The following is a 27309-nucleotide window of genomic DNA, read 5'->3' on the forward strand; positions in this document are numbered from 1 at the left end:
ATCACGTTGATTGATTTTCAGATGTTGAACCAGCCCTGCGTCCCTGTAATAAATCCTATTTTGATCATAATGTATGATCCTTTCAATATATTGCTGTATTTGATTTGCTAATATTGTGTTGAAGATTTTTGCATCCATGTTCATCAGCGATATTGGCCTGTAATTTTCGTTTTTTGTGTTGTCCTTGTCTGGTTTTGGTATCAGGGTAGTGTTTGCCTTGTAGAATGAATTAGGAAGCATCCCATCTTCTTCAATTTTTTGGAATAATTTGAGAAGGATAGGTATTAAATCTTCGAATCTTTGTTAGAATTCTCCAGAGAAGCCATCTGGTCCTGGACATCTGTTTTTTGGGAGGTTTTTGATGACTGTCTTGATCTTTTTACTTGTGATTGGTCTATTCAGATTTTCTGTCTCTTCTTGATTGAGTTTTGGGAGGTTGTATGAGTCTAAGAATTTCTTCATTTCTTCTAGGTTATCAATTTGTTGGCATATAGTTTTTCATAGTATTCTCTTATAATCCTTTGTATTTCTGTGGTATCCATTGTATTTTCTCCTCTTTCATTTCTAATTTTATTTATTTGAGACTTCTCTCTTTTTTGTTGGTGAGTCTGGCTAAGGATTTGTCAATTTTATCTTCTCAAAGAACCAGCTCTTAGTTTCATTGATCCTTTCTATTGTATTTTTAGTCTCTATTTCATTTGTCTTTCTCTAATTTTTATTATTTCCCTCCTTCTGCTGACTTTGGACTTTGTTCTTTTTCTAGTTCTGTTAGGTGTGGTTTAAGATTACTTATTTGAGATTTCTCTTGTTTGTTGAGGAGGGCCTGTATTGCTATGAATTTCCCTCTTAGTACCACATTTGCTGCATCCCATAAGACTTGGTATGTAGTGTTTCCATTTTCATTTGTCTTCAGTTATTTTTTTTATTTCTCCTTTGATTTCTTCATTGATCCAATGGTTGTACAGTAGCATGTTGGTTAGTCTCCACATATTTGTTACTTTTCCGGTGTTTTTTCTTGTAGTTTATTTCTAGTTTCATAGCATTGTGGTCAGAAAGATGCTTGATATGATTTTAATCTTCTTAAATTTATTGAGGCTTGCCTTGTCTCCCAACATATGGCCTATCTTTGAGAATGTTCCATGTGCACTTGAGAAGAAAATGTATTGTGCCATTTTTGGATGAAATGCTGTATATATATTAAGTCTATCTGGGGTAGTGTTTCATTTAAGGCCACTGTTTCCTTGTAGACTTTCTGTCTGGATGATCTATCCATTGATGTAAGTGGGGTGTTGCGATCCTCTGCTATTACTGTGTTGCTGTCAATTTCTCCCTTTAGGTCTGTTAATAGTTGCTTTATACACTTTGGTGCTCCTGTGTTAGGTGCATATATATTCATAAGTGTTATGTTCTCTTGGTAATATGTCCCTTTTATCATTTTATACTGCTGATTTTGTCTCTCATTGTCTTTTTTATCTTGAAATCTGCTTTGTCTGATATAAGTATGGCAACACCTGCTTTCTTTTCCTTGCCATTTGCTTGGAGTATCATCATCCATCTCTTCACTCTGAGCCTATATTTATCTTAGAGTTGAGATGTGTTTCCTGGAGGCGGCATATGGTTGAGTCTTGTTGTTCAATCCATCCAGCCACTTTATGTCTTTTTTTTTCTTTTTTGCTTGAGGAAGAGTAGCCCTGAGCTAATGTCTGTGCCAGTCTTCCTTTACTTTTTATGTGGGTGGCCACCACAGCATGGCTGATGAGTAGTGTAGGTCTGCACCTGGGATCTAAACCTGCGAAACTGGGCCACCAAAGCAGAGTGTACCAAACTTAACCAGTGTGCCATGGCTGGACCCCACAGTGTGTCTTCTGATTGGGGAATTCAGTCCATTTACAGTTAGAGTGATTATTGATATATGAGTACTTAATGCTGCCATTTTAACTCTTGTTTTCCAGTTGTTCTATACTTCCATTGTTTCTTTTCCCTTATATTTCTGAGTGCCATTTCAGTTTGGTGGTTTTCTCAATTTTCTCTTTATGATTTGTGGCTCTGCTCTGGTTTTTTTAGTAGTTACTATGAGGTTCACATAAAAGATCTCAGATAAGATTGTCCCTTTTCTGTTAGCCTCTTATCTCTGTTAGCCTAAGCAGCTTCCGTCCCTTTACTCTTCCCCTTCTGAGTTATTCTTGTCACAAATCATTCATTTTTGTGTTGTGAGTTTGTGGCTAAATTGAAGTGTTTATAGTTATTTTTGATGCTTTCTCTTTATATTTCATGTTATAGTTGTCTGCTAGCATATTCTGATATAGAACTGCAGTTTTCTGATTTTGTCTATTTTTCTTCTTGCTCAAAGCTTTGTAAATCTTTGCCCTTTTGTTTCAGGTATGAGGGCTCCCTTTACCATTTCTTGTAAGGCAGTTCTAGTAGTGATGAACTCCCTCACTTTTTGTTTATTTGGGAAAGCATTTATTTTTCCATTACATCTGAAGGATAATTTTGCTGGATAGGGTGTTCTTGGATGAAAGCTTTTGTCTTTTAGTGTTTTGAATATATCATTCCATTCTCTCCTAGCCTGTAAGTTTTGTGCTGACAAATCCACTGGAAGCCTGATAGGGGTTCATTTCTAGGTTATTTTCTTCTGCCTTGATGCCCTTAACATTTTTGCTTTGTCATTTACTTTTGCCAGTTTTAATATATGCCTTGGAGAAGGTCTTTTTGCATTGATGTAATTAGGAGTTCTATTGGCTTCATGTACTTGTAAGTCCAGTTCCTTCCCCAGGTTTGAAAAGTTCTCAGCTATTATTTCTTTGATCAACCTCTCTGCTCCTTTATCCCTCCCTTTTCACTGTGGAATACCTATAATCCTTATGTTACTTTTCCTAATTGAGTTGGATATTTGTCAAAGATTTGTTCATTTAAAAAAAAACCTTAGTTCTCTCTCCTATTCCACCTGAAGCATTTCTGTATTTCTATCTTCTAATTCACAAATTCTGTCCTCCATAAGGTCTACTGTATTTTTTATGGTTTCTACATCATTTTTATCTCATTAATTGTGTTCTTCGTATCCAGAATTTCTGCATAGTTCTTTTTAAGGGCTTCAATCTCTTTGGTGAAGTATTTCTTCTGTTCATTAATTTTGTTCCTGAGTTCATTGAACTGTCTTTCTGTGTTTCCTTGTAACTCGTTGAGTTTCTTTATAACAACTATTCTGAATATGTGTCATTTAGATTGTAATCTTCTGTGACTTCAGGATTGGTTTTTGGAGACTCGTCATTTTCCTTCTGCTCTGCAGTGTTACTGTAGTTCTTCACAGTGTTTGATGAATTGTAGTATCAGATTGCAGATTCCACCTGCCACCACTGGGAGTGGGCAGGAGCTGTGTTTTCTGATCCTGCCCTGTCTGCTGGTAGTTGTGCCAGTTGAGCCACTCTGTGTTCATGTGGCCTGGCCATCGCAGCTCAGTGTGTTGTGCTCATGTGGACAAGGCCTCTGAGCTTGGCAGGCTGGTTGTGGCCAGGCATTGTGCTTAGCAGGCAGGTTGTGCTCCCATGGGTGGGGCCGCTGTGCTTTCAGGCAGGACAGCTGAGCCACTGCACTTGGTGGGTGGGGCACCTTTGCATGGGCTGAGCTGGTGGGGAGTGTTCATGTGGGTGGACTGCCTCAGTAGGTAGGTGCTCCTGTGGGCCTGGCTACCACTCTAAAAGCATTTGCATGTGGGCTGGGCTGCCCACGCGTCGACTCACAGTTGTGCTGGCAGCTGTGTAAGGATCCATGACCTAGATCACTGTCTCTGAGGAGGGTGAGGGGTCTGCTCACCTAGTTCCACTGCTTCCAGGGGATCCAGTCCACCCACCTTCAGACATACAGCTGCATGGATCTCTCAGGCATCCTGTTGGGTTGTGTAGGGAATCTTCTGTTAGTTAATGAATGTCTGTTTAGTTGTAACTTAGAGGGGAGAGACAAATGGAAAAATTCACTCTGCCATGATGCTGACATCACTCTGGATCATGTGTTTTTATCCATTCTAAGAATCTCCGTCTTTTGATTGGAGAGTTTAACCCATTTACATTTATGGTAATGACTGATAAGGAGGGACCTACTTCTGTCATTGTGCTATTTGTTTTATATATGTCCTATAGCTTTTTTTGGTCCTTCATTTACTGCTTTACTGTTTTCTTATGTGTTTAGTTGATTTTTTGTAGTGAAACATTTCAACTATTTCTCATTTCCTTCTTTTATAGTCTGTAGCTATTTTCTTTGTGGTTACCACAGGGATTACATTTAACATCCTATAGCTGTATAGGACTCCCTTGAGCATTTCTTGAAGGGCGAGTCTAGTGGTAACAAACCCCCTCAGCTTTTTTTTTTTACCTTTTTAAATCTGGGAATCTCTTAATTCAAACTCTTAATACAAACTCTCATTTGTATTTCTCTTAATTCAAACTCTTAATACAAACTCTCATTTGTATTTATAGCAGCTTGACTTACTTAACATACAAAAACTCTGCTCCTTTATAGGTATTTCCCCACCCCTTTCAGTTGTTGATGTCACAAAATTACGTCTTTATACATTATGTGTCCCAAAACATAAAGTAATAATTCTTTCAAATGAATTAGTCTCTTAAGTTATGTAGAAAACAACATGTAGAGTTATAAATCAAACTTACAATAATACTACCTTTTAGCCTAATAGTTTTTTAAAAAGCGTATTAGTCTCTTAAATGATGTAGGAAACAAAAAGTGGAGTTACAAACCATAATTTGTTACTATAATACCAGCTGTTAAAATTGCACATGTATTTACCTTTACTGAGATCTTTATTGCTTTAAATGGCCTTGTGTTAGTGTTTAGTGTCCCTTCATTCCACCCTGAAGGACTCCCTTGAGCATTTCTTGAAGGGTGAGTCTAGTGGTAACAAACCCCCTCAGCTTTTTTTTACCTTTTTAAATCTGGGAATCTCTTAATTTCTCCCTCATTTTTAATGGACAGTTTTACCAGATATAGGATTCTTGGTAGACAGTTTTTTCTTTTAGCACTTTAAATATATCAGCCCATTGCCTTCTGGCCTCCCATGTTTCTGATGAGAAATCTGACAGTCTTATTGAAGATCACTTGTATGTGATGAATCACTTCTCTCCTATTGTTTTGAAAATTCCTTCTTTTATCTTTGTCTTTTGAAAGTTTGATTATAATGCTCCTTGGTGTGGGTCTCTTTGAGATTATCTTACTTGGAGTTTGTTGTGCTTCTTGGATGTTAACATTCATGTATTTGATCAAATTTGGTAAGTTTTTAGCTATTATCACTTCAAATATTCTCTCTGTCCCTTTCTCTTTCTCTTCTCCTCTGGGCCTCCCAAAATGTGTATGTGGGTCCTGCTGATAGTTTCCCACAGGTCCCTTAGGCTCTGTTCACTTTTCTTTAATCTTTTTTCTTTCTGTTCCCGAGACTCAATGATTTCCAATGTCCTATCTTCAAGTTTGTTGATTCTTTCTTTTGCCCTCTCAAATCTGCCTTTGAATGTCTCTCATGAATTAATTTATTTATTTGGTGAGGAAGATTTGCCCCAAGCTAACATTTATTGCCAACCTTCCTTTTGTTTTTTTGGCTTGAGGAAGATTACCTCTGAGCTGACATCTGTGCCATTCTTCCTCTATTTTGCATGTGGGATGCCTCCACAGCATCACTGATGAGTGGAGTAGGTCCACACCCAGGATCTGAACCCACAAACCTGGGCTGCCAAAGCAGAGCATACAGAACTTTAACCACTCGGCCATGGGGCTGGCCCCTCTTTAGTGAATTTTTCACTTTAGTTATTGTACTTTTGAGGTCCAGAATTTCTCTTTGGTTTCTTTTTAGGTTTTCTATCTCTTTATTGATATTTCTATTTTGGTCATACATCATTTTTTTGACTTTCTCTACATATTCCTTTAGTTTTTTGAGCATCTTTAAGACAGTTGCTTTAGTATCTTTGTCTGGTAGGTCTGCTATCAGGTCTTTTTCAGGGGTAGTTTATGTTGATTTATTTTTTCCTTTGGATGGGCCATACTTTCCTGTTTCTTTGTATGCCTCATGATTTTTTGTTGAAGATGGGACATTTGAATCTAATAATGTTGTATCTCTTCAAATCAGATTCTCCCCCTTCCCTAGCACTTTCTGTTTTTTGTTATTTTTAAATTTTTGTTTACTTTTTTCTTCTTGTAGACTGTCTCTTTGCTAAGGCTTAACATGAGGTATAAACTTAAGGTCTTCTCAGGTCTTTTCTGAGCCTGTACCTTTCCCTGAGCATGCATGGTCACTTTCTAATTTTCCCTATGTATGCAGTTGTTTTTGAATGTCCCAGTCTTTAATGTTTGGCTTCCAAATGGGGAAAAAGAGAAAAATGAAAGAGAGAGGGAAAGGGTGCTGGCTTTCTAAATCCTCTGAAAGCCCCTTCTGTCAGAGGTGGAGGGACCTGCAACAATGGGGGTGGTGCCACAACAATGGCTGTCCTCCTCTTTGTCTGCACCTGTCTGATCAGAAGCAACAATCAGTGATCAGAGCACAGATCCCCAATATTTGGAGGACAGGGTCCTTTTTGCCCACCCTGGCTCCTGCAAGCTGTCTGCAAGCTGTTCCTGAAATACATGCACAACTGCCTGCTAAGGGGCTGGTTGGGGATGGATAGCTGCTACTGTGCTAGGAGCTGAAATTCACTGATATTAACTGCAATTTACCCTCCAAGCCTTCCCCTTGAACTTGAAGCTTTCAGTAAACTCCAGAGATCAAAATAATTACGTCAGATTCTGCCAGTGCAATTGTCTAGAGAAGGAGCAGAATTACATTCCAATGGACAATAAAAGCATACCAATAAGACATGAGCAAGAAACAGATAAAAACTATAATCATCTATTGCAAAATTAACTGAAAGAGCTTAAGAAAATGGCATAAGACATGAAAGCAGAACGTCAATTAGAACTAGGAAAACTCAGAAATGAGGTGACAGATCTCAGGAAACAAAATTACAAATAAAAGGAAAAAAAATCAATACAATAGGTAGTCTAAACCAAAAGGAACGCAAGAAAGAATAAATGCAACAGATTATGCTATAAGAGAAATATAAAGTGTTTGAAAAGGAGGAACATCTTAAAAATAAAAAGAAATGAAGAAAGAGATAAAAGACTTGAGAAAAAATGATAAATATTGAAGAGAGATAATGAAGATCCAACATATGGATAGCAAGAGTACTCTTAAGAAGCAAACTAAAGCAAGAGAGCAGAACTATTCTGAAACTTCTAATTCAAGAAAGCTTTCCTGAAATAAAGAGTATTTGAAACCTCACTTTGAAACAGCATACCACATGTCTGAGACTATCGACCTAAAACAAACAACACTAAGATATAGTCTGGTAAAATTACTGAAACTTATAGAAAAAGGGAAAAATTCATTGGGTAACTAGGTGACAAGAGCAAGTAAATTATAAGGGAAAGAAAATTAGGTTTTCATCATCAAAAGAAAATGAAATATCTCAAGGGAAAAAATCCGAGCCAAGGATTTTACATTCAGAAAACTGATTTTCAAGAGTAAAGGCCACAGACAAACTGCTATTAATATGAAAAGGTTCAGGGAATATTGTGGCCCTTCCTCAGAAATCTAGTCGTGAAGGTGTTCCAATTTTAAAAAACTAGTGGTGAACATTAAACATAGAATTCTTTGGAGAATGAAAAGAGTTAAAAGGAAGAAGGTAAAGTATTTAATGAGTATAGATTCTGATAATATGTAATACATCTGTTAAAACGGAAAGGAGCAGAGGGAGTAGAATGAAAAGAATATATGCGAAAAAAAAGTAGTCTTGAATTTGAAGTAGCAGTATAAATTCTCTCTCTCTGGCTATAAATCTAGCTCTCCATCTCTCCCCGGCTCCATTAAAGCAGCTTAGAAATAATGACCAATCCAGTAGCAACAAGCATCCCCAGGGCCCAGACTGAGGTCTTGAAATACAATTTCTCACTAAAAACCATCTGAGTTTCTTGAAGAAATGGCTCATTCTCGTGTCTGGGCCAGGAAATGTACAAGATGAACCTGGAACTCTTGTTATGGCAGATAGCAAGGAAACTATCAAAAACTTCTAGGGTCATATGTCGAAAGGACTAAGACCTCAAGTTGAAGAGGCTCCACTATGATAGAACCATGGATTTCAACATGAGCAAATGCAAGTAAATATACTGTGGAAAACGGGAGGCATTTTGAAGAAGAGAGGTAAAATTATAGAGGGGAAGTCTAGAAAAAAATACATGATATTGGATTGGAATTTGAAGTATTGGTGTTAAAACATATATATGAAATAGAAATAGAGATGAATGTGTTTGTGTGGGTAAATATTCACATATTTCCTAGATCTATCCACTGAGAACTCGAAATGATGACATCCCAGTGGCAATAAGCACATCTGGCATCCAGACTTGGATTCTAAATACCATTCTCCATTAAAAGGAACCAAGCCTGCTGGGATTAATGACTGATATGACAGACTTTGTGAAAGTCTCCCACATAACCGATGAAAACAGCCGTGAGGTGATCAGCCTCCACCTACCTGGGACAGTTGATGAAATTTGAATTCTGACTATGGATTAGATGGTTGGACTGTATTAATATTAATTTCTTGATTCTTATGGCTTGTACTGTGGCTATGTAGGAGACTGTGTCCTTGTTTTCAGGAAATACCCACTGAAATATTTAAGGGTAGTGGGGCATCATATGTGCAACTTGCTTTCAAAAGGCTCAGAAATGGGGGTAGGAGAAGAATAATATGTATACAGAGAGAGTAAGAAAGAATGATAAGGTAAATGTTGTAAAATGTTAACAGTTGGGTGCTTTGAGTGAAGGTTATGAGGGAGTTATTTTGTACTATTTTTGCATCTTTACTGTAAACTTGAAATTATTTTAAAATAAAAAGTAAAAATATCATGTTCTTGAAGACAAATTGAGCACATGGGGAAATAACAAGTTCAGTGAAATATGTAGATTACTAAATACATGTGCAGGATAATCTAAATTTTGTTGAATACTTGTATTTATTTAATTCAATATAATTATATTTTTAGAAGCATAAAAAAAGCTAACAATTGTCATCTATTGGTGATAGATCCATCCTAAAGCAAAACAAAGTTGGAGGGCTTATTCTACCAGCATCAAGAACTACACTAAAACTACAGACATCAAGTTGTATGGTTATTGGCACAAGGATACAAAAATACATCAACCGGACAGAATAGAGTCAGAAATTGACCCATACATAATAGTCACCTTATTTATGACAAAGCTACCACTGAAATTCAGCAGGGACAGGATTAAAAGCCAAAACAGTGCTGGATCAATTGATACCCATATGAAAATAAGAACCTTGATTCCTATCTCACTTTGTACATAAAAATTAATTTGAAATTAATCATAGACTTAAATGTGAAAGATAAAATTTACAGAAGAAAACATAGGAAAATATCTTCATAATTAGGGCAGGTAAAGATTTCTTAAATAGGATGCAAAAAGCACTTTTCATCAAAATAAAATTTCATAAATTGGACTTTTAAGAAATTCTTAAAAAATACTATTAAAAGAGTTAAAAAGCAAGCAACCAACTGGGAGAAGATATTCACAATACACATTTTTTTTTTTTGGCACCTGAGCTAACATCTGTTGCCAATCTTTCTTCTTCTTCTCCTCCTCCCCCTCCTCCCCCTCCTCGTCCTCCCCAAAGCTCTCCTGTACATAGTTGTATATTCTAGTTGTGGGTCCTTCTGGTTGTGCTATGTGGGACCTGCCTCAGCGTGGCCTGATGAGTGGTGCTAGGTCCGCGCCCAGGATCTGAACCAGCAAAACCCTGGGCCGCCAAAGTGGAGTGTGCGAACTTGACCACTTGGCCATGGGGGTGGCCCCAACACAATATACATTTTTGAGAAGAACATGCATCTGTTGAATTCTTCATTTCCGTGACAATACTTATTTCTAAAAATTCTTTTTGGTTCTTCTTATATATGCCTGTTCTTTTTTCATCATGTCTTGTTCTTTCTCAAAGGCTTGATATCTTCTTTAGTATTTTTAACAAATTTTATCATGCTTATTTTATTTTTTATTGACTTTGTAATATCTGACATTTTTGGTGTTGTGACTCTTGCTTGTTCTTTGCTCTTACAATGGCTTATTTCCATGAATATTTGCTAATTCTTTGTGTAAAGTCTGCAGCTTAGCCTTCTCCTTTCCTGTTGGATGGCGTGGGTTCTGATAATGTTGCTCCAAAGAGGACTTATATTTGCTTTACCAAGAGCCCCAGGACCAAGCAAAAAAAAGGAAAGTGTACATTTTGTTGTATGTAAATTATTTCTAAATAAAGTTGACTTATAAAACTAGAGGTAATACTTAATCAAGATAACACTTTGAACATCCTGACTTTATTTTAATTTCATGTCTTAAGTCTTTGTACTTTTTATTCATATAGATCTAGGTTTTGTTGCTTTCTGTAAAAGAATAAACTGGATTAAAAGTTGAAATTTGTAGACACTCAAATGACAGGTTATTTGCCTTTTTTCCTCTTATTAAATAGCACACCTCAGTCTAGTCAAGTTCACTCACACAAAACCCACCCAACTACATATTTTTTCTGCCATTGAATCTTTAATCTCTCAATAGAGTGCCTCAGTTTGTGTATCCATTCATTGTGTATCCATTCATTGGACATTATATAGTACTGTTACTGTATGTCAAACTGCAGACCCCAGGAGCAATTTTGGATGTTTCTGGAAAAGTTTGACCACAAACTTGCACAAAGGACAGGACTAGTGTTTTAAATTCTCAGGGAGGATTATTCTTTCACATATCAGTTGCCCTGTCCTCAGAGAGAAGCAGAGAGAACTTTTCTTGCCCTCTCTTAGTGCTGATACATGGTTTTTTGTTTGTTTGTTTTTGTAGTCTGCCCTTTCACTTAGGGTGCAAATCTTTTAAGGGTTTCAACTTTGTGCAGTCGTGTCAGTTTCGATCTTGGAGGGACCCAGTACTTTAGTATTCACACAAAAATCTCCAAGCAAGGTTTCTAGGACCACTAATCTCTCCGGAGAGGTACCTATCAGCTCTCAAGCTCATTGCCTTGTTTCCAATTCCCCTTTCATTTCTGGCATCTGAGGATTTCCCATTTCTCTTGTGACCACAGCTATGTGAGATAATAATAAGTGTATTATTTTATACATGTATTTGTAGCAGGAGTATTTACAGATGATTTTTTCTTTTCTTTTTTTTTTTTGAGGAAGATTAGCCCTGAGCTAACATCTGCTGCCAATCCTCCTCCTTTTGCTGAGGAAGACTGGCCCTCAGCTAACATCCGTGCCCATTTTCCTCTACTTTGTATGTGGGACACCTGCCACAGCATGGCGTGCCAAGTGGTGCCATGTCTACACCTGGGATGTGAACCAGTGAACCCCGGGCCGCTGTGCACACTTAACCGCTGTGCCACCAGGCCGGCCCCTACAGACGATTTTTATTTGCTACCTTGCCAGACCCAGAAATCCCCATGTTAATTTTATAAACGGAAAAAAGTTAAGAATGCAAATGTGCATTCTTTTAATTTGTTTTACAATAGTTAAATGATTGGGCCAAATAATCTCTTGAAGGTTTAATGAGTAACTGTCCACCACTTTCTCAGAGAGAACTAATGAGGGTATCAATGTCTCCAAATATGGACTGGCCAAGGGACTGGGCCCCAACACTTTCCTTTTTACCACGTCTGGTCATGCATCTTTGTCTTGTGTCCAGGTTCTTCTAATTTTATCTAGAATCTGACCCTTGCTTCTGTGTACAGCACCTACTTGGTAAATTGGTTCCCAAAGAACCTGTTTGGCCCTGGGTTATTCCTTCATTCATCTGCTGATTTAATAATTTATTATTACAATGTTTCTGAACAGTGCAATGAATCAGAACTCAGAGAGGCTTACTTTCTTTCCTGGGATCAACAAGCTACAGCAAGACAGCCACATTTGGAAGAAGCTTTGGCCTGAATTATTCATTCAACAAGTATTTATTGCTCAAATACTACATGTCAGGCCCTGCTGAAGATAAAGTGGAGTGCCAGACAGTCATTGTCCATTTCCCTGGGGAGATTATAATGAAATCAACTGAAACAAGAAATTCATGAGTATCTAGTGTATTCAGCTCCACTTTGAGGAAAACAAAATGAAGACAGGGTCCTTGTTAAGGACCAGCAGTTATTAAGTGTTAATAGCAGTTACCAGCAGTTGTTAAGTGTGTGCAGGTTAAGGCACAGCACTGAACAAAGTTTAATAAAACACTAAATTATGTGGTTCAGGTGCAAGCTTTAGTAGATAGGAGAGGAAGGAGCCTAAAGAAGACTGGATAGGTAGGAAGGATTTCTGAAAGAGAGGTTATATCTAGAGAAGGGGTAGCTGGGGGAAGGGGGACTTTGGGGACAGCCATGAGGGACCTGGCCTTCAGCCTGAAAGGCAGAGTGAGAGACTGTGAAAATCTCTCACATTATCTTATCGGAGCAGCAGAGGGGTGATTAACCTCCACTGTTAGGCCCTCCCAGACCCTGCAGTTGGTCTGCTTCAGTCGAGTTGTTCTGCTCAGTCGCTGCCCTAGTCCCAGGCCTACATTGGGAAGTTCCAGAGTGATGCTTTTATGTTTGTGCACACTGGCTGTGATCAATCTCATTTTTTTATATTCACCTTAGTCCTTCAATTAATTCCTTGAGTAGAGTCCAATCAGAAGTAGCCCCTCTTTCTATTTTAGCTAATCCTAACTTCTGTGCAAGCACAATCCAATTCTAATTGTGCAACTAAAATATGCAGTTTCTCTAAGAGAGTTCAGTGGAAATTCCCCTTGCCAAACTGATTGGATGAATGGCTGTTATATAAACCCCACCACTGCATGTTGTGGCGTGCCGGGAACCCGACGTAGTTAACTCCCCTCTTGAATCAACTTTTAGAGCAGTCATCGTTCAGATCCCAGAATGCCCCCACAGGAAGGTTCGCCGCGAGAAGCAAGAGGAGGAGAGGAGCGCAAAATAGGCTGACTTCACCGGAGGGCAAGCCGTTTTCCTAGTGAGGCTGCGAGGAACCGCTGGGGCGTGTCTGGAGAAGCCGCTCGGCTAAGAGCCCTCGCGGAGGGAAGGGTCGGAGCGGGAGGGGATCAGTGTCCGCGAACCGGCCCAGGGCCTGGCAGCGCGCTCCCTCCTGCGGCGCTGTAGCAACCCGCTAGTCTCCGTATGCTTCCCAGGACGGCGTCGGAATCACGGTGCTGTAAACCCCACAACAGGCATCCCTCTCGCGACTTGCGCCTTAGAACAACAACAGGACGCCCGCGCCGGAAATTTCAAACGGCCCAGAAGCCACGCCCTCCCCGGAACCGGAAGTTTTGCAACTAGCGCCCCTTGCCGGTCGGCTATTTATAAAGGGCGGGGCTGCAGCAGGAACTGCAACTCCCAGAATGCAGCGCGGAGCTTCCGGTTTCCGGCGAGAGGACCGGAGTGAGTGTTTACACCGGCGGCTCTGCGGCCGGATTCCTTCCGCGGGACGGGTGAGGGCGCTGGGTCCCGGGGCGCGCGGGCTCGTCGTCTGTTGACTAGTTACCTGGTCCCATGGGAGCAGTGGGGTCGTCACCAAAGAGATAATGTCCCTGCCTCACGACTAGCTATCTCTGACCTTGGGCCAGTGACTTCACCTTTGTGAGTTTCAGTTCCTCGTCTGTAACATGTGGATGATAATGTCTGCCTCAGGTCACAGTTGTGAGAATTAAATGAGATACGACCTATAAAGAGACCTCTTCCCTTCCCTGTCATAAACCTGGAGATGGAAGGTACCTTGAGGATGCCTTAAGATCTGCCGGGCAGCCTCAAAGCCTCCCTTCACAGCCTTTTTTCTTTTCTTTTCCAAAGAAGCCTGTTTGGAAGCAATAATGATTATAACAAGGGCTTGTCTTTCCTTACAAGATTCTTCCACTCTCAGAGTTTCTGATTCATTTTCTGGGGACCCATGTGTGCCAGGCATAGGGACAGTAAGTCCGAAAAATATCTAGTCTTTGCTTTCAAGGACCTCCATGAATGGGGTGCGGGAGAGATTGAGAAGTAAATAGATATTTGTAACACTTTGCCCTGAGGGACTATGGGGACAACAGAGGAAAGGGAGAGGGGACAGAGGAGGTTGGATTTGGGTTGGTCTTGATAGGAGTTTGCTAAGAGACCAAGGAAGGAAGAGGCATTACATGCAGTGTTAGATGAGCAGAGGTGTAAAGTGGGACAGAGCTTTGTTATGAATGGAGGCTTGGTGGGGGTGGACTTACGTGTTGGGGAGGGTGGGGTGGCACAGGGCTCTTCGGGAAGAAAGCTGGCAAGAGAGAACAGATGTGAATGTTTTTGTAAGCCGGGCTGTGGAGTTTAGACTTATTCATAGAGGTGGTTTGGAGTTATTGGAGGACTTTTAAACAGAGGAGTGACTTGATCAGATCTGTATTTTAAAACGATGAGTTGGATGGCAGCATGGATATTTGATAGGGAGACATAAGAGGCAGGGAGCTTGTAGAAAGCTGTTGTAGTAGTTCAAGCAAGAGTTGATGAAGAAAACTGGAAATAAGGAGTGTATGTAGGGGAGAGAGTTGGATGATCTCATTTGAACCTCACAACATTCCTATTAGATGGGATGATTTTTTATGTCCACTTTAAAGATGAAGAAACTGAGGTCTAGAGAATGGAAGTTCCTTGCTGTCCATCATAGGATGAGTAAAGAGAGGACCCCCACGTTCTCGTTCTGGCCTCCTGGTGCTGTATCCTGTGCTTTCCAACAGTGTCACACTGAATTATCACTCATTCAACCCCTTGGTGGGGTGGTAGTCTGCCTTTTAACCACTAAGGCTTTGTTCCTTTACAGGGAGAAAGAGAGAGCGCGAAAGAGAGAGGATGTCTCTCTCAGATTGGCACCTAGCGGTGAAGCTGGCTGACCAGCCACTTGCCCCAAAGTCTATTCTTCGGTTGCCAGAGACAGAGCTGGGAGAGTACTCACTGGGGAGCTACAGTATTTCATTTCTGAAGCAGCTCATTGCTGGCAAACTCCAGGAGTCTGTTCCAGACCCTGAGCTGATTGGTGAGTCTCTGTGGACTGGGGATGGGCTGCTGCTCTGATCTCTTTTTGGGGAGGATACTTCTGGAATTACAAGGGTAAATTGAGAGTTTGGGATTCATTGCCTCATAATGTTAACACTCCAGGGAAGAGAGTGTTGTTAGGTAAATAGAAACAGAAATCACATAATAAAACTATTGGTTGTCATTTCAGTTGTGTGTTATATTGAAGTACTTTAGCACAGATTTCCTTAACTATGAGTTTGTTAAATTCTTCGAAAGAGCAAGAATTTGGAGTGGGCTAGGGAAAGATGAGCTCGTCAGGGAAAGCGCCCCAGTATATGGCATTTGGGGTGGGTCCTAGGGGGTGGTTAGGAGAACTTTTGTTTGGCTGGTTGGTTGATTAGGGGGAAGGCAGTGAAAAAGGATCCTTTCCTAGACAAGCGCAGTCTAGCTGGAGGAAGGAGGAATTTAAATATCACATAAGTTAGATTATAAATATAATGGTGAATAAACTGGCAAAATGGTATAAACTCGCAAAAAGTACGTTTTCAGTCATAAAAACACTGGATTCATCCTTTTTTGTTGTTGCATTTTCCCCTTCATTTGAATCGAGCTGTGTCCATGATGTTAAGCTCTAGAGCTTTCCTGTGCATGGAATCTACATTTTATCGGTTTGCACTTGCTAGCAGTTGTTATTAATGTGTGTTTGTTAAATAAGAGCACTTTTTAAAGCATATAGCATTCTCCAGCTATCTGGCCAATCAAGATAAGGTTCTTAGGGGACAGAAACCATCTAAATTGTTTTGAGGAGCAAAGTATAAGTGGACAGTTCTTTTTAGATCTGATCTACTGTGGCCGGAAGCTAAAAGATGACCAGACCCTTGACTTCTACGGCATTCAACCTGGGTCCACAGTGCATGTTCTGCGCAAGTCCTGGCCTGAGCCTGATCAGAAACCAGGTGAGTGAGGGTTAGCCATTAGTCAAACAGGAAGAGCTTATGGAATATCTACAAGGGAAGGGTCTGTGTATTCTTGAGGCATGGGCCTGGGGGTAACAGAGGATGATTTACTGAGACGATGATATCTTCCTTACTGATTGGATTAGACCACATTAATAAACAGGGTGCAGTTTTGACTTTCTTGCTGCCAGCACCACTGACAGAAGGGGATGTGTTTCTCTACTTTTTCAGTTCATTACCCACTGTTTTAACGTGGTGGGGAGTGTGTGTCTATTTAAATTGCTTTAGGTTAACAGTTTATTTCGCAATGAACTTGGTATCTTTTTGTTTCTGTTGTTACTGTTCTCTTTAGAAAAAAGCTGAAACCCCTCTAATGCTGTAGTTTGTTCTCTTCTTAGCAGATCTTCCATCGAACTGCCCCAGGTGATGGTGTGCTCGCTCAGCTCGCTTCTCCTGCTATACTGGTCATTTAGTTTCCTGAAGCTTGAAAATATTCAAACAGTATTAATGTAGCTCTTGGAGAATACATACAAAGCCTCTAATGCCATTTTGATTTATTAATAAAGGGTGCTGCTTGGAATTCATAGTTTAAGTTTTGCATCTGTGTTTTAAAAGCATCCTCAAGGGTAAAGCTAAGCTGTCTACAAGAGATTAGCTTTGTTAAACTGGCAGTTTGATGTATTTTTATAATGTTCATGATTGCTGTGAGTGGTTATCAGCTTGAAATTTCCCCTTTTTTCAATTCTAAACATAAAGGAAAAAAAGATTTTCTTTTATACCCTGATGGGAAGTGAGAAAGAGAAAGGCAGAGAGTCTCTGACATCCAGGAGTTGGCCTGGCCCTCAGCCAGTCTATGGAACATGAACAATTTCACAGGTCACCAACGTCTACAAGTCTACTCACTCTGAGACCATGATGGATCAAGACAAAATAAGATCCCTCTCATTTCTGAACAGAGACAAAAACCTGAATGTTGTCCAGACCACAAAAGTGACGAACTGTCCCTCTGTCCTGGCTATTATGAATGACCGTTGCTTCTTTGCCAATCACAGCTTTTGCTTTGCTCTAGTTTTTCTTCCATCTAGATAAGAATTATTAAGATACCCAATTGTAAAATCACCCCCACTTCCTGACAGCACCCAGTCCAGAGCAAAGCCCTGCTTCCTTAAACTTCCCCCCAAATCACCAGTCAAATTCCAAATCCTATAATAAGTCCTTTCTAACATCCTCTTACTGAGATGCCCCACACTTCCGTGGTGTGCTTTCTCCTCTCTGGAAGGAGCAGCAAACCCAACTTGTTCACCTGCATGTGTGGCCCTCTGGTCTTGGCTGGAGGGCATTGACAGGAGGAAAGTAACATTCATTGCTTCTTTGAGCCAGATTGTTTCATTTGTTCATTATAGTGGCCCTACAGGGTAGGTAACAGTATTGGCATTTTATAGATGGAGAAAAAGAGAGTTAGAAACGTATTTATTCAAGGTTACCTCCTTAGAGAGTGAATGCAAGAGCTGGGATGTGAATCCAGGTTTTCTTGGCTCAAGAGCCCATGTTCTTTCCACTGGGCTGGCTGCCTCCTACTTCCAAAGGGTGAGATTACCTCAGAGATATTATGGAGACAACTGTAACTCTTAGCTGGCTATCAACTTAAGATACTAGGAGTCCTTTTCCTCCCCCCTTCTGCCTGGAGATTTATTTTTAAAACAAGTGGGTTTTTTATTGGGAAGTGAAAGGAAACTTAGATCTGAAAAGAAACTGTTTTGTGATGGCATTTTAGATATTTTATCTTTGAGTGCTCTTCCAAAAGGAAGCACATTTCTTGATCTCTCACTGGATTAGCGCCTGTAGGAGGAAGAACCTGTCAGTTCCTCTTTGCCCACCTGGATCCCTTTGGTGGCTCTCCATGGACGGTTACAAATCCCTTCAGGATCTCTTAGCCTGCTATTTGAGCAGCGATGTGTACCCCGAGCTCCAGCCACAAGAATGACTTACCATTCCTTTGAAGCACCTCGCTCTTTTGTCCTTACCTGCCTTTGCACGTGTTCTTGCTTAGGTCTGGAATACCTTTTCCTAGTAGACATCTGCTCTAACTTAAATATCCTCCCAGATGGTCTCCTCTGGGAGGCAGCTTTGTGTGGCCCTCCCTCAGGAATGGCTATCGGCCTCCATGTTCCCTACCCCCTGGCTGGGATCCACATCTCTGCTGAGGTCCTCAGCCTGGTACCTTGTAATTGTGTGTTTGCGTGTTTGATTGAGTCTTGTTTCTCCTACTGTCTTCAGAGTTCCTTGATGGCAGGGACTCATTTCTTGTATTCCTGTGCCTTGCCCAAAACCAAGTGTGGAGTAAATACTTAGTACATGTTTATTGAATTAATAAATTAGGTAATTTACTTAAGATGAATCTTTTTCGAAAGTGACAACCTGTATAATTAGAACTATAGGTAGGAATATGGTTGGGGCCAGGTGTCCCATTCATCTTGCTTTGGGAATGGTGCTCCTGGGTTGGCCAGTACACAGTGTGTACAATCACAAGTAGCCATCCTAGGCGAGGGTAACCACACTTTTAAAAGTGTGACCCGTGGTGAACTTCCTACTTACACCCCCTCCTTTTATCCAAATTTCTTCACTTATGAAATGCGATAATTTCCTAAATAGTAAACTAACCAAGTAAAATTAAGACAATGACTAAACTTTCCCATATATATGAGTCATAGTGTCCAAAGATCAAAAAGAAGCTTTGAGTTCCAGTAAAACACTTGCTGTCAGGTGAGTGAGGAAAGTTTAAGAACCCTACTGTGTTTTCTTGGTCCTTCTTGTTTTTTCTTTTTTTTTTAATTGAAAATACTATTACAGAAGCGTGAAAGGAAATATCAAAGAGAAAATAATTACCCTGATCCTGTCACCCTACCTAAGTGCTGTTCTTCCACTTGTCCCCTTCCAGCCTCGGGCCACATGTGCACTGACACGTTTTGTGTAGTTTTCCTAGAGAATGCACATCCAACTTTGTGTTCTATTTCTTTCCCTTAACATATTGTGTCAGCGTAATTCCATATTGTTCAGATGGCTTGCAGCGCTTCTTATAAATCACTGCATAAAAGTCTTCTGAGTTGATTATAGCTTCCTTTTTTCAAATGTAAGAAGTCTAGAATTGCTGCAGTGAGATATTGATCAGAGCAGTCTCTTTCATGTGGTAAGAGTCCCCCCTGCTGGAACTTGAATTTGTTTATCTCCTGAAGATGCTTAAAAGAGAGTGCAGTTTTCACATCTGTGGCATTAATGGGTTTTTCAGAATGGGCACTCACATTCTTAGTGGGGTGATGAGGGAAGGGAACCTGCAGACCAAGCTACATCTGGGCGCATGCTGAAATGATGTTCTGTGTCTGCAGCAGGGGCAGGACCTGGGCTGTAGGGTAACTGAGTGTCTTGTCCCCAGAACCTGTGGACAAAGTGGCTGCCCTGAGGGAGTTCCGGGTGCTGCACACTGCCCTGCACAGCAGCTCCTCCTACAGGGAGGCGGTGAGTGTGTGCCAGGGCCCCCTGCCCGAGACTCTTGCCAGGCCTGCAGGAGAGGGTGTGAACGCTGGCGAGTGGTGTAGAGTGGGAGCTGGAAGCCTGTTGCCATGGCTACCAAGAGTTCCTCAGGGACTTTTTGCCGTGTCTGTGGGTCTCAGTAGAACCCTGTCTTCTCCCAAAGAGGCTCTCAGCTAGGCATTGTTAATTCCTTCTAATGATAATGATACAACCTCTCCTGACACTGGCCTCGTGGAATGAATATGGTGACAGCCAAAGGATCTACATACTGTTTCTGCTGGGCCTCATCCTTTGACTTTGGCTGAATTGCCTGCCCACTGCTCCTTACCTAGATTTCCTCATTGGGAAAGCACACTGATGTATTTCTGTAGGAGAGTTGATAAGCAAAATTAATACAGCTGTGAACTTCCCAATATATATGAAGGTGAAATGATAATTGTATGGAGATTCAAAAGGACTTTTGGGACCTAGAGAAACCTTTGTGAAAGGCTTCTAATGAGAGCCTTTATTTTGGAAGCATTGAAACTGTAGATGAGGGGAAGGACCAGAGATTGAAGGTTTACTGTGGTCTTGCTTTTTTATTGTTTGTTTCCCCTCCAGTAAGCCATGATCTCAGAGAAAAAACAGGTTCCTCTGTTTCATGGGGCCATTGTTCCACTGTGGCAATGTATGTGCAAGCACTTGGTGGGAGGAAATACTTCAGCAGAGTGTGGGTATTTGCTGAGTGGATCAAGCTGGTTGGAGTGCTCAGCCCTCTCCATCTCTCCTGCAGGTCTTTAAGATGCTCAGCAACAAGGAATCTTTGGATCAGATCATTGTGGCCACCCCAGGCCTCAGCAGCGATCCCATTGCTCTTGGTAAGCGCAGGATTGAACTTGAGGAAATAGGTGTTAGAGAAGGAGAAACCAGGAGAAGCCAATTACCCTAAAGAGACTTTGACCATCTTTTAAAGAATCACTGGTCTTGTAGGGGAGGGGGAGTAAGCAACCATATACCCAGCCCTCCAAGAACTCTACCCAGCCCTCTGGCAGTCTTCAAAGAGAAATCATGGCCTAACTAACATCATAAATGAGACTATGAGGATGCCAAATGAGGGTAGCGATTAGCTCAAACCATAGCAATCAAGGAAGTCTTCTGGCATACCTTGATGGATGAGGGAAGAACCCAGAGATGTGGGGAAAGGAGGCTGGCGTGTCAGTACTCAGTATGTGACCTCAGTGCAGGGGGAGGTGGTGGGTAGGGAACAAGATGGAGAGTATCTAGCTTGTGCTGGTGGTACTTGGTTTCCTCTACTCATGAGGGCTGCTTTGGGGTCCAGTGTCCCTGTTGAGCTGGTTGCTCTGAGGCCTAAAACCTCTTCTCCCTCCTGGATCTGGCTAGATTTCTAGTCTCTGAGGTGCGCCCCATTCTCCTTCAGGGGTTCTCCAGGATAAGGACCTTTTCTCTGTCTTCGCTGATCCCAACATGCTTGATACGTAAGTATACCCATCTGTCTCTCCTCATACGGTTAGGCCAGAAACCTAATTGTCAGCCTGGATTCTGCTCTTGGAGCCTATCCCTGGTCTCCCCCCAAGTCTACCTTCTAAATGTGTCAGGAGGTAAGAAAGAGCAGGAGGTTCTGGGGGAATGACAAGCCCAGGGGCAGGGGCAGGTGGAAATGCCAAGATGAAGCAGGGTTCTGAGGGAGGTGGCTCTGCAGGCCAGGTTCAGTTTAGATCTCATTCAGTAGATATTAGGGAGCCTTTGAAGGATTTTAAGCTAAGGAAAGAAGCAGGTGCATAGATCCATAAAATTTTAGAGCTGGAAGGGACAGTAGAGATTATGTTCCTTATTTTGCAAGTGAAGAAAACAACCAGACCCTGGGAAGAGAAGGGACCTGTCAAAGATTGCCCAGGGAAGTAGTGATGGAGTCAAGACCAGAGACTTGACCCCTGAGCTTCCCTAGCTGTACATGTCCCATCATGCCTTGTGGAGGAGAAGGTGAAGCATCTGCAGTGGATTCCAGGACTGAAGGCCTCGCCGCTATTGCTGGGGGCAGAGGAGCAGGAGGGCAAAGCCAACTAGAGGGAGATGCTAAAGACAGGAATTTTTCTTTTAACAATTTTTTTTTATATTGACTCTGAGCTAACATCTGTTGCCAATCTTCCTCTTTTTTTTTTCTTCCCCAAATTCCCCGTACATAGCTGTATATCCTAGTTGTAAGTCCTTCCAGTTCTTCTATGTGGGATGCTGCCACAGCATGGCTTGATGAGCGGTGCATAGGTCTGCACCCAGGATCCGAACTGGTGAACCCTGGGCCGCCAGAGTAGAGCACACAAACTTAACCACTATGCCACCAGGCCGGCCCCAAGACTGAAGAATTTAAGGGCAGGCATAGGCACTTGATCGTTGTGATTGGCACCCGGAAATCCTGTCAGGGCCAAGAGTGCTCTTTCCCGCTTAGTCACCATTGGGTTTCTTTCTGCCCTTGTTCCAGGTTGGTGCCTACTCACCCAGCCCTGGTCAATGCCATCGTCCTGGTTCTGCACTCAGTGGCAGGCAGCACCCCGCTGCCAGGGGCTGACTCCTCTTCCCGGAGCATGCCCTCCAGCTCATACCGGGATATGCCAGGTGAGCCTCAGGAGAGCAAAAATTGCCATCTCTTAGAGTGGGCAGTGGCCCAGGGATTTGCTTTACTCAGCAGCTATGTATAGCACTGGCAGAGGGTGTTCCTTGGGAACTCTCGGTTTGAGTCAGGGAGTGCATCTGTCCTGTAATTTTCCAAGGGGAGAGAGGAAAATATGAATTTGGAGAGTATGTGAGCTGAGATTCTGGAGCTACGCCTGTGCCTTTCTGTTCTTCCTCCGGAAATCTGTTCTCCCTCCTCCAGGTGGCTTCCTCTTTGAAGGGCTCTCTGATGATGAGGACGACTTTCACCCTGTAAGTGGCCTGGCTGCCTGCCCTTTGCGGGAGATGGTGCTGAAGATGGGCCCCTCCCTGGGACCTGGCACAGCCAAGCTGGGAGGTGGGCATAGGCCATTTGGTGGCCAAGTCTCTGTCATACTGTTCCTCTCTGAACCTGGCAGCTTGGGGAGTCTTCCCCAAGAGCGGTTCCTGGAGTGGGGTGGTGTTCACCTGGGAGTGTCACAGTGCTGCTTCCCTGATTCTGGTGCCTCCTATCTCCAGAGTGCCAGGTCCACGCCCTCTAGCAGCACACCCAGCTCCCGCCCAGCCTCCCTGGGCTACAGTGGAGCTGCTGGACCCCGGCCCATCACCCAGAGTGAGCTGGCCACTGCCTTGGCCCTGGCCAGCACTCCAGAGAGCAGCTCTCACACGCCAACCCCTGGCACCCAGGTATGGAGAGAGAGCCAGAGGATGGAGGCTGGGCCCCCAAGGGAGAAGCTCCCTAGCAGTAGAATGGGTTAACCTTTTCTGGGTCTGGTGCTAGTCTGGTTTGAGATGAACTCTGCCTGGAGCCCTGGTGGTTTTCTCAGTTTACACCCCCCTCACTTGCCTTTAGGTCTCGGGAGTCTGGGGTTCAGCACAGTCCTGATTGATTCCTCCTCCTGGTAGTTCAGAAGGACCTCCCCCTACATAATGTACACTTCCTCATCCTCACAGGGCCCAGCCATTACTGGCTTAAGCATTCCTGGTGACGGTCACTCCAGCTTCCAAGGCCATCTTTCCCAGTGCTGGGTCCTAGGCTAGGTCAGGTGCTCAGTTCCATTTCCATAGAGCAGAAGAGAATGGAACCTTTTCTGCCCACATAGTGAGCTGTTAGGTACCTCTGTGTGGTTGTCTCATGCAGGCCCCTGTTGGGAGGCAGAAGTTGGGCACCCTAGGGTCATGATGGGGTAATGTGACAGCAGTGGGTGTGTGCTGGGAGATTGAGATGGCTCTGAGGGTGGCACTAACCGTTGATTTATGTCTAGGGCCATTCCTCAGGGACCTCGCCCATGTCGTCTGGTGTCCAGTCAGGGACGCCCATCACCAATGATCTCTTCAGCCAAGCCCTGCAGCATGCCCTGCAGGCCTCTGGGCAGCCCAGCCTTCAGGTCAGTCTGCCCACTGCTCCTGTCCATGCAGCTTTTTAGTTACTTTGGGTACTGAGCTTTTTTCTGCTCTCTGGAGGACCTTCCCACTTGGCACACTTCACTCTTAGAACAGCTGGGGCGTGGCAGAGTGACAGGAGAGGATGCTTCCATTCTTGCACCCAGTGGCCATCACCTGACTCCACTGACCATCTGGCTTAGATACTTATGGCAGTTTTAGTCAAAGAGTCATTCATTCATTCATTCTGTGAGCATGGACTGAGTGTTGAACAGGTGTATACCAGGCCTGGGTCCAGCTCCCGTGGTAGAGACGAGCCAGTCCTCATCCCTGCCATGGAGGAGCACCAGGGAATTACTCAAGTGGGGGAGCAGCAGGGCGTCAAGCCCAGCCCAGGCTTGAGCTGAGGCCCGAGTTCAGGCAAAACTCTTCTGAGGAAAGAGTGTTTAAGCTGATTGTCAAAGAATTAGTTAGAGGTTAGCCAGGTAGGGAAGTCAGTGTTGGAGGTGGGAGAATGGTGGCCAGGCAGAGGCAGCTACATGTTTGAGTGAATGTGTGGAGGTCTGTGTGACATACTCAGAACTGCAAGGCCAGCAGGCAGTGTCCTGGTGTAGAAGATCCTGAGATGGAGTCAGAGAAACAGAGAGCAGGAGCCTGAGTGGAGGGCCTTGAGTGCCTGGGTGAGGAGGTTAGCCTTGATCCTGCAGTCACCAGGGAGCCATGGAAGGTTTTAAGCAGGGAGTGACACCATCTGCTCTGCTTCATGGAATGGTCACCCTAGCAGCTAAGTGGAAGACTCAAGGGTTCAGTGATTTCTTGCATGCCTCTGCACAAGCTGTCTGCTCCACTCTCTTTCCTTTGCTCCTCACAGTAAGCCTTGGGGGGTGAGCATCATTTCTGGCACTTATCGAGGGTCATAAAGCCTTTAAGTGGTAGAGACAGTGTTCCAGCTCATGTGGCTTTTGCTACCCCACGTGGCCCTGGTGGACAGTGAGGGGCACAGGAGCAGGACCCGTGGACAGCTTGTCTTTTCCGTTTGTTTGCCTGCCCCAGCTAGAGGCCTGTTTACTCTACAGCTCAGGAGCTTTCACTGGCTCCACCTGGTCTGTAAACTGGATCTGAGTTGGTTTGTGTGGTTTTTTAAAAGCCCTCCACATCCTTGCCCTTGCCTGCCTATCTCTGAATTTGCATCTCTTCCCCACAGCCTTCTCCTTCCCACGTGTGAGCACATCGTTTTCCCTAAGTTGTGCACTTCCCTCCTTCATGATGTGGATATTAGTGAAGCTTTGAAAGTACTAAAGGAAAATGTGGGTTAATTTCTTTAAACTCTTATAGTAGAGAAGGCCTTTCATAGTTGAAAGTCAAAATCCAGGAGCCATTATATAAAGAGTGATAAATTTTCGGTTTGTAAAAGTGAAAATTTCTGCATAGCAAACCAAACCAGCAAAAAAACCCCAAGTAGTCTGAAGACTAACAACAAACTAGGAAAAAAATCTGTAACACACATCAGACAAAGGACAAAACATCCCTGTAGGTGGAAGTTCTAGTAATGTAGGACCACAGCTCCATAGGAAAATGAGCAAAGAATATATATAGACTATTCATGGAAAAGGAAATCCAGATGGCCCTTAAAGCCATGTAATTCCTTGCAGTCACATTTCTCAGAATTTATCCTGGAGATGTATGTGCATGTAGAAAATGACGTTTGTACCGAATCAGTCACTGCAGCATTGTTTGTAAGGGCAAAAGATTGGAAACAGCTCAGTTATGGAACATTTCAGGACATCCACAAGTGGGAATAATAGACAGTTATTAAAAAGTTCTTTATGTACTGGCTTAGAGAGATCTTCAGGATACATTAATTATGCTTAAAAAAAAGGGTGGATATAGCACAGGAGTAAAGAGAAGGGTAAATATAGGAGTATATATTTCTATTTCCTCAAAGAAAATAAAATAGGATATCTATAGTGGGGATAGAAGTGGGTAGGAGTAAGTAAGACTTTTTACTACGTATCATGCTCAAACCAAAACTAGTTTTAAAATTTATCCCTCTTCCCCATTTGTGTGTGTGTGTCTGTGTCTATACATTGCAAGAGAAAGCAAGTAATTTAATCTTTTGAAATTTAGACATTGAGTAACTTGTGCTTTCTCTTTTGATTCTTATGTTAAAATTTCCCCTTTTTATTGATCAAACTTTTAATTTGTTCTCTACCCTCAGGCCTCTGTTGTAGTCTTCCTAGAAGCCCTGTGTTCTGTGGAACTTCATGTCAGCAGCTTTGCTCTAGGAACCTACCTTCCTCTCTCCTCCTGAAAGGATAGACCTAAGTGAGTCTCCATAGGGTTCCAACTAACGGCTTCTGCCTGGTCCTCTCTTTCTGCAGAGCCAGTGGCAGCCCCAGCTGCAGCAGCTGCGTGACATGGGCATCCAGGACGATGAGCTGAGCCTTCGGGCCCTGCAGGCCACTGGCGGAGACATCCAAGCAGCCCTGGAGCTCATCTTTGCTGGAGGAGCCCCGTGAATTCCCTGCTCCTCCTGAGCCCCTACAAACTGCCAAGGCAGCTGCCCACGGGAAGCACTCCTGAAGGTGCCCCAGCTCTCCTCTCCCCAATACACCTGATGGTCAACCTTCTGCTTTGTCCGGTGCTTGGCCTTTCTGGCTAATCTGAGCTGGTGGAGGCAATGGGGCAAGCATAGTGTGTGGGTCTTGGTACCGTGGCATCAGGGAGCAGGGCTGGCCGCTGCTTCTGGGCCCTGGGTGGAGAATTTTAGACCCATGTCATGGGATGCTGTGTGATGCCCACATTCTCTTTTGGGAGAAGTTTCCAGTGATAGCCCCCAGACCTTTGGTGCTGTGGGCTGTGGCATCCTCAGGATGTGCCCGAGGCTGCTGCCCAGTCTCCAGGGTGACCACTGTGTTACAGCTTTGGCCAGAAGAGACCTGTGATTCTGAGATGACCACAGTCTGGGGAGTGGCTAGGTGGACTTTCAGGGGGAGCAAGGAGGGGCAGCTTACCCTCCACATTGCTCCCTCTCCCAAAGGCTTCCAAAAGTTTTCTTGTCCTTCCCCTGGCCTAGTCTCACCAGGCATTCTTTGATGCCTATTCTGTAATGATGCCAGAATCCAGGCCTCAGAGCTGTGCCAGGAAGCAGGGCCCTCTTCTCTGTCCTGAAGGCATAAATACAAGAGCAGTTAAATAACAATACTAAACAACAACACCAACACGAACAGGGCTCAGCTTTCATATTGAAGAGAGGGCACCAACCCCCAAGCTGCTACTCCATCTGCCTGAGCTCTCGTTCTCCTTGGCACACCGTTCCCTGCCGCGTCACAGACATGGCCAAGTTGAGCGGGTGGGTTTCATGTGCTTTGAATACTTCATCAGGGAAAAATCCTTCCCCTCAGATGGTGTTTTGGTGGAAAGGAGATCAGAGGTCCACTCCTGCCCTGAGCCTTTGGTGAATGTTCCATCTGCAGCATCCGTGATCATGGTCACTTGGCTTTTGCTTGTCACCTCCTGGGACAAAAGGTTTACCATTTATAAGGACAAACTTCTCTGTCCTTTGTTCCCCACAGTGTTTACCTCTTAGTCCCCTTTCTGCTCCAAAGGGAACACAGATCAAGCCTGTTCCCGCTGCTCCATTGGTGAGGGTTGTTAGGGAGACTTGCCCCTCTGACCCGTCTGCCTGGTTTTGGTCCCCA

At 43.2% G+C, this 27309-nt stretch overlaps 1 protein-coding gene across 3 annotated transcripts; it reads left to right on the forward strand.

The window, feature by feature from the left end:
- The first annotated feature begins 13435 nt into the window (after window positions 1-13435).
- On the forward strand, window positions 13436-26238 carry LOC124233044 (ubiquitin-like protein 7). 3 transcript variants are annotated; one of them, XM_046650060.1, is made up of 11 exons: window positions 13436-13505; window positions 14902-15114; window positions 15932-16051; window positions 19482-19564; window positions 20352-20436; window positions 20997-21054; window positions 22056-22189; window positions 22449-22498; window positions 22745-22912; window positions 23491-23613; window positions 25990-26238. In XM_046650060.1, the coding sequence occupies exons 1-11, from the start codon at window positions 13466-13468 to the stop codon at window positions 26125-26127; spliced, it is 1212 nt and encodes a 403-aa protein (XP_046506016.1). In that variant the 5' UTR covers window positions 13436-13465; the 3' UTR covers window positions 26128-26238. The 3 variants fall into 3 exon arrangements, with proteins under 3 accessions (XP_046506016.1, XP_046506019.1, XP_046506017.1); XM_046650063.1 differs by having other exon boundaries at window positions 13480-13555; XM_046650061.1 differs by lacking the exon at window positions 13436-13505 and adding an exon at window positions 13562-13703.
- Window positions 26239-27309: the final 1071 nt, after the last annotated feature.

The sequence above is a fragment of the Equus quagga genome, unplaced genomic scaffold, assembly GCF_021613505.1.
Source record: "Equus quagga isolate Etosha38 unplaced genomic scaffold, UCLA_HA_Equagga_1.0 153_RagTag, whole genome shotgun sequence".
Lineage (NCBI taxonomy): Eukaryota > Metazoa > Chordata > Mammalia > Perissodactyla > Equidae > Equus > Equus quagga.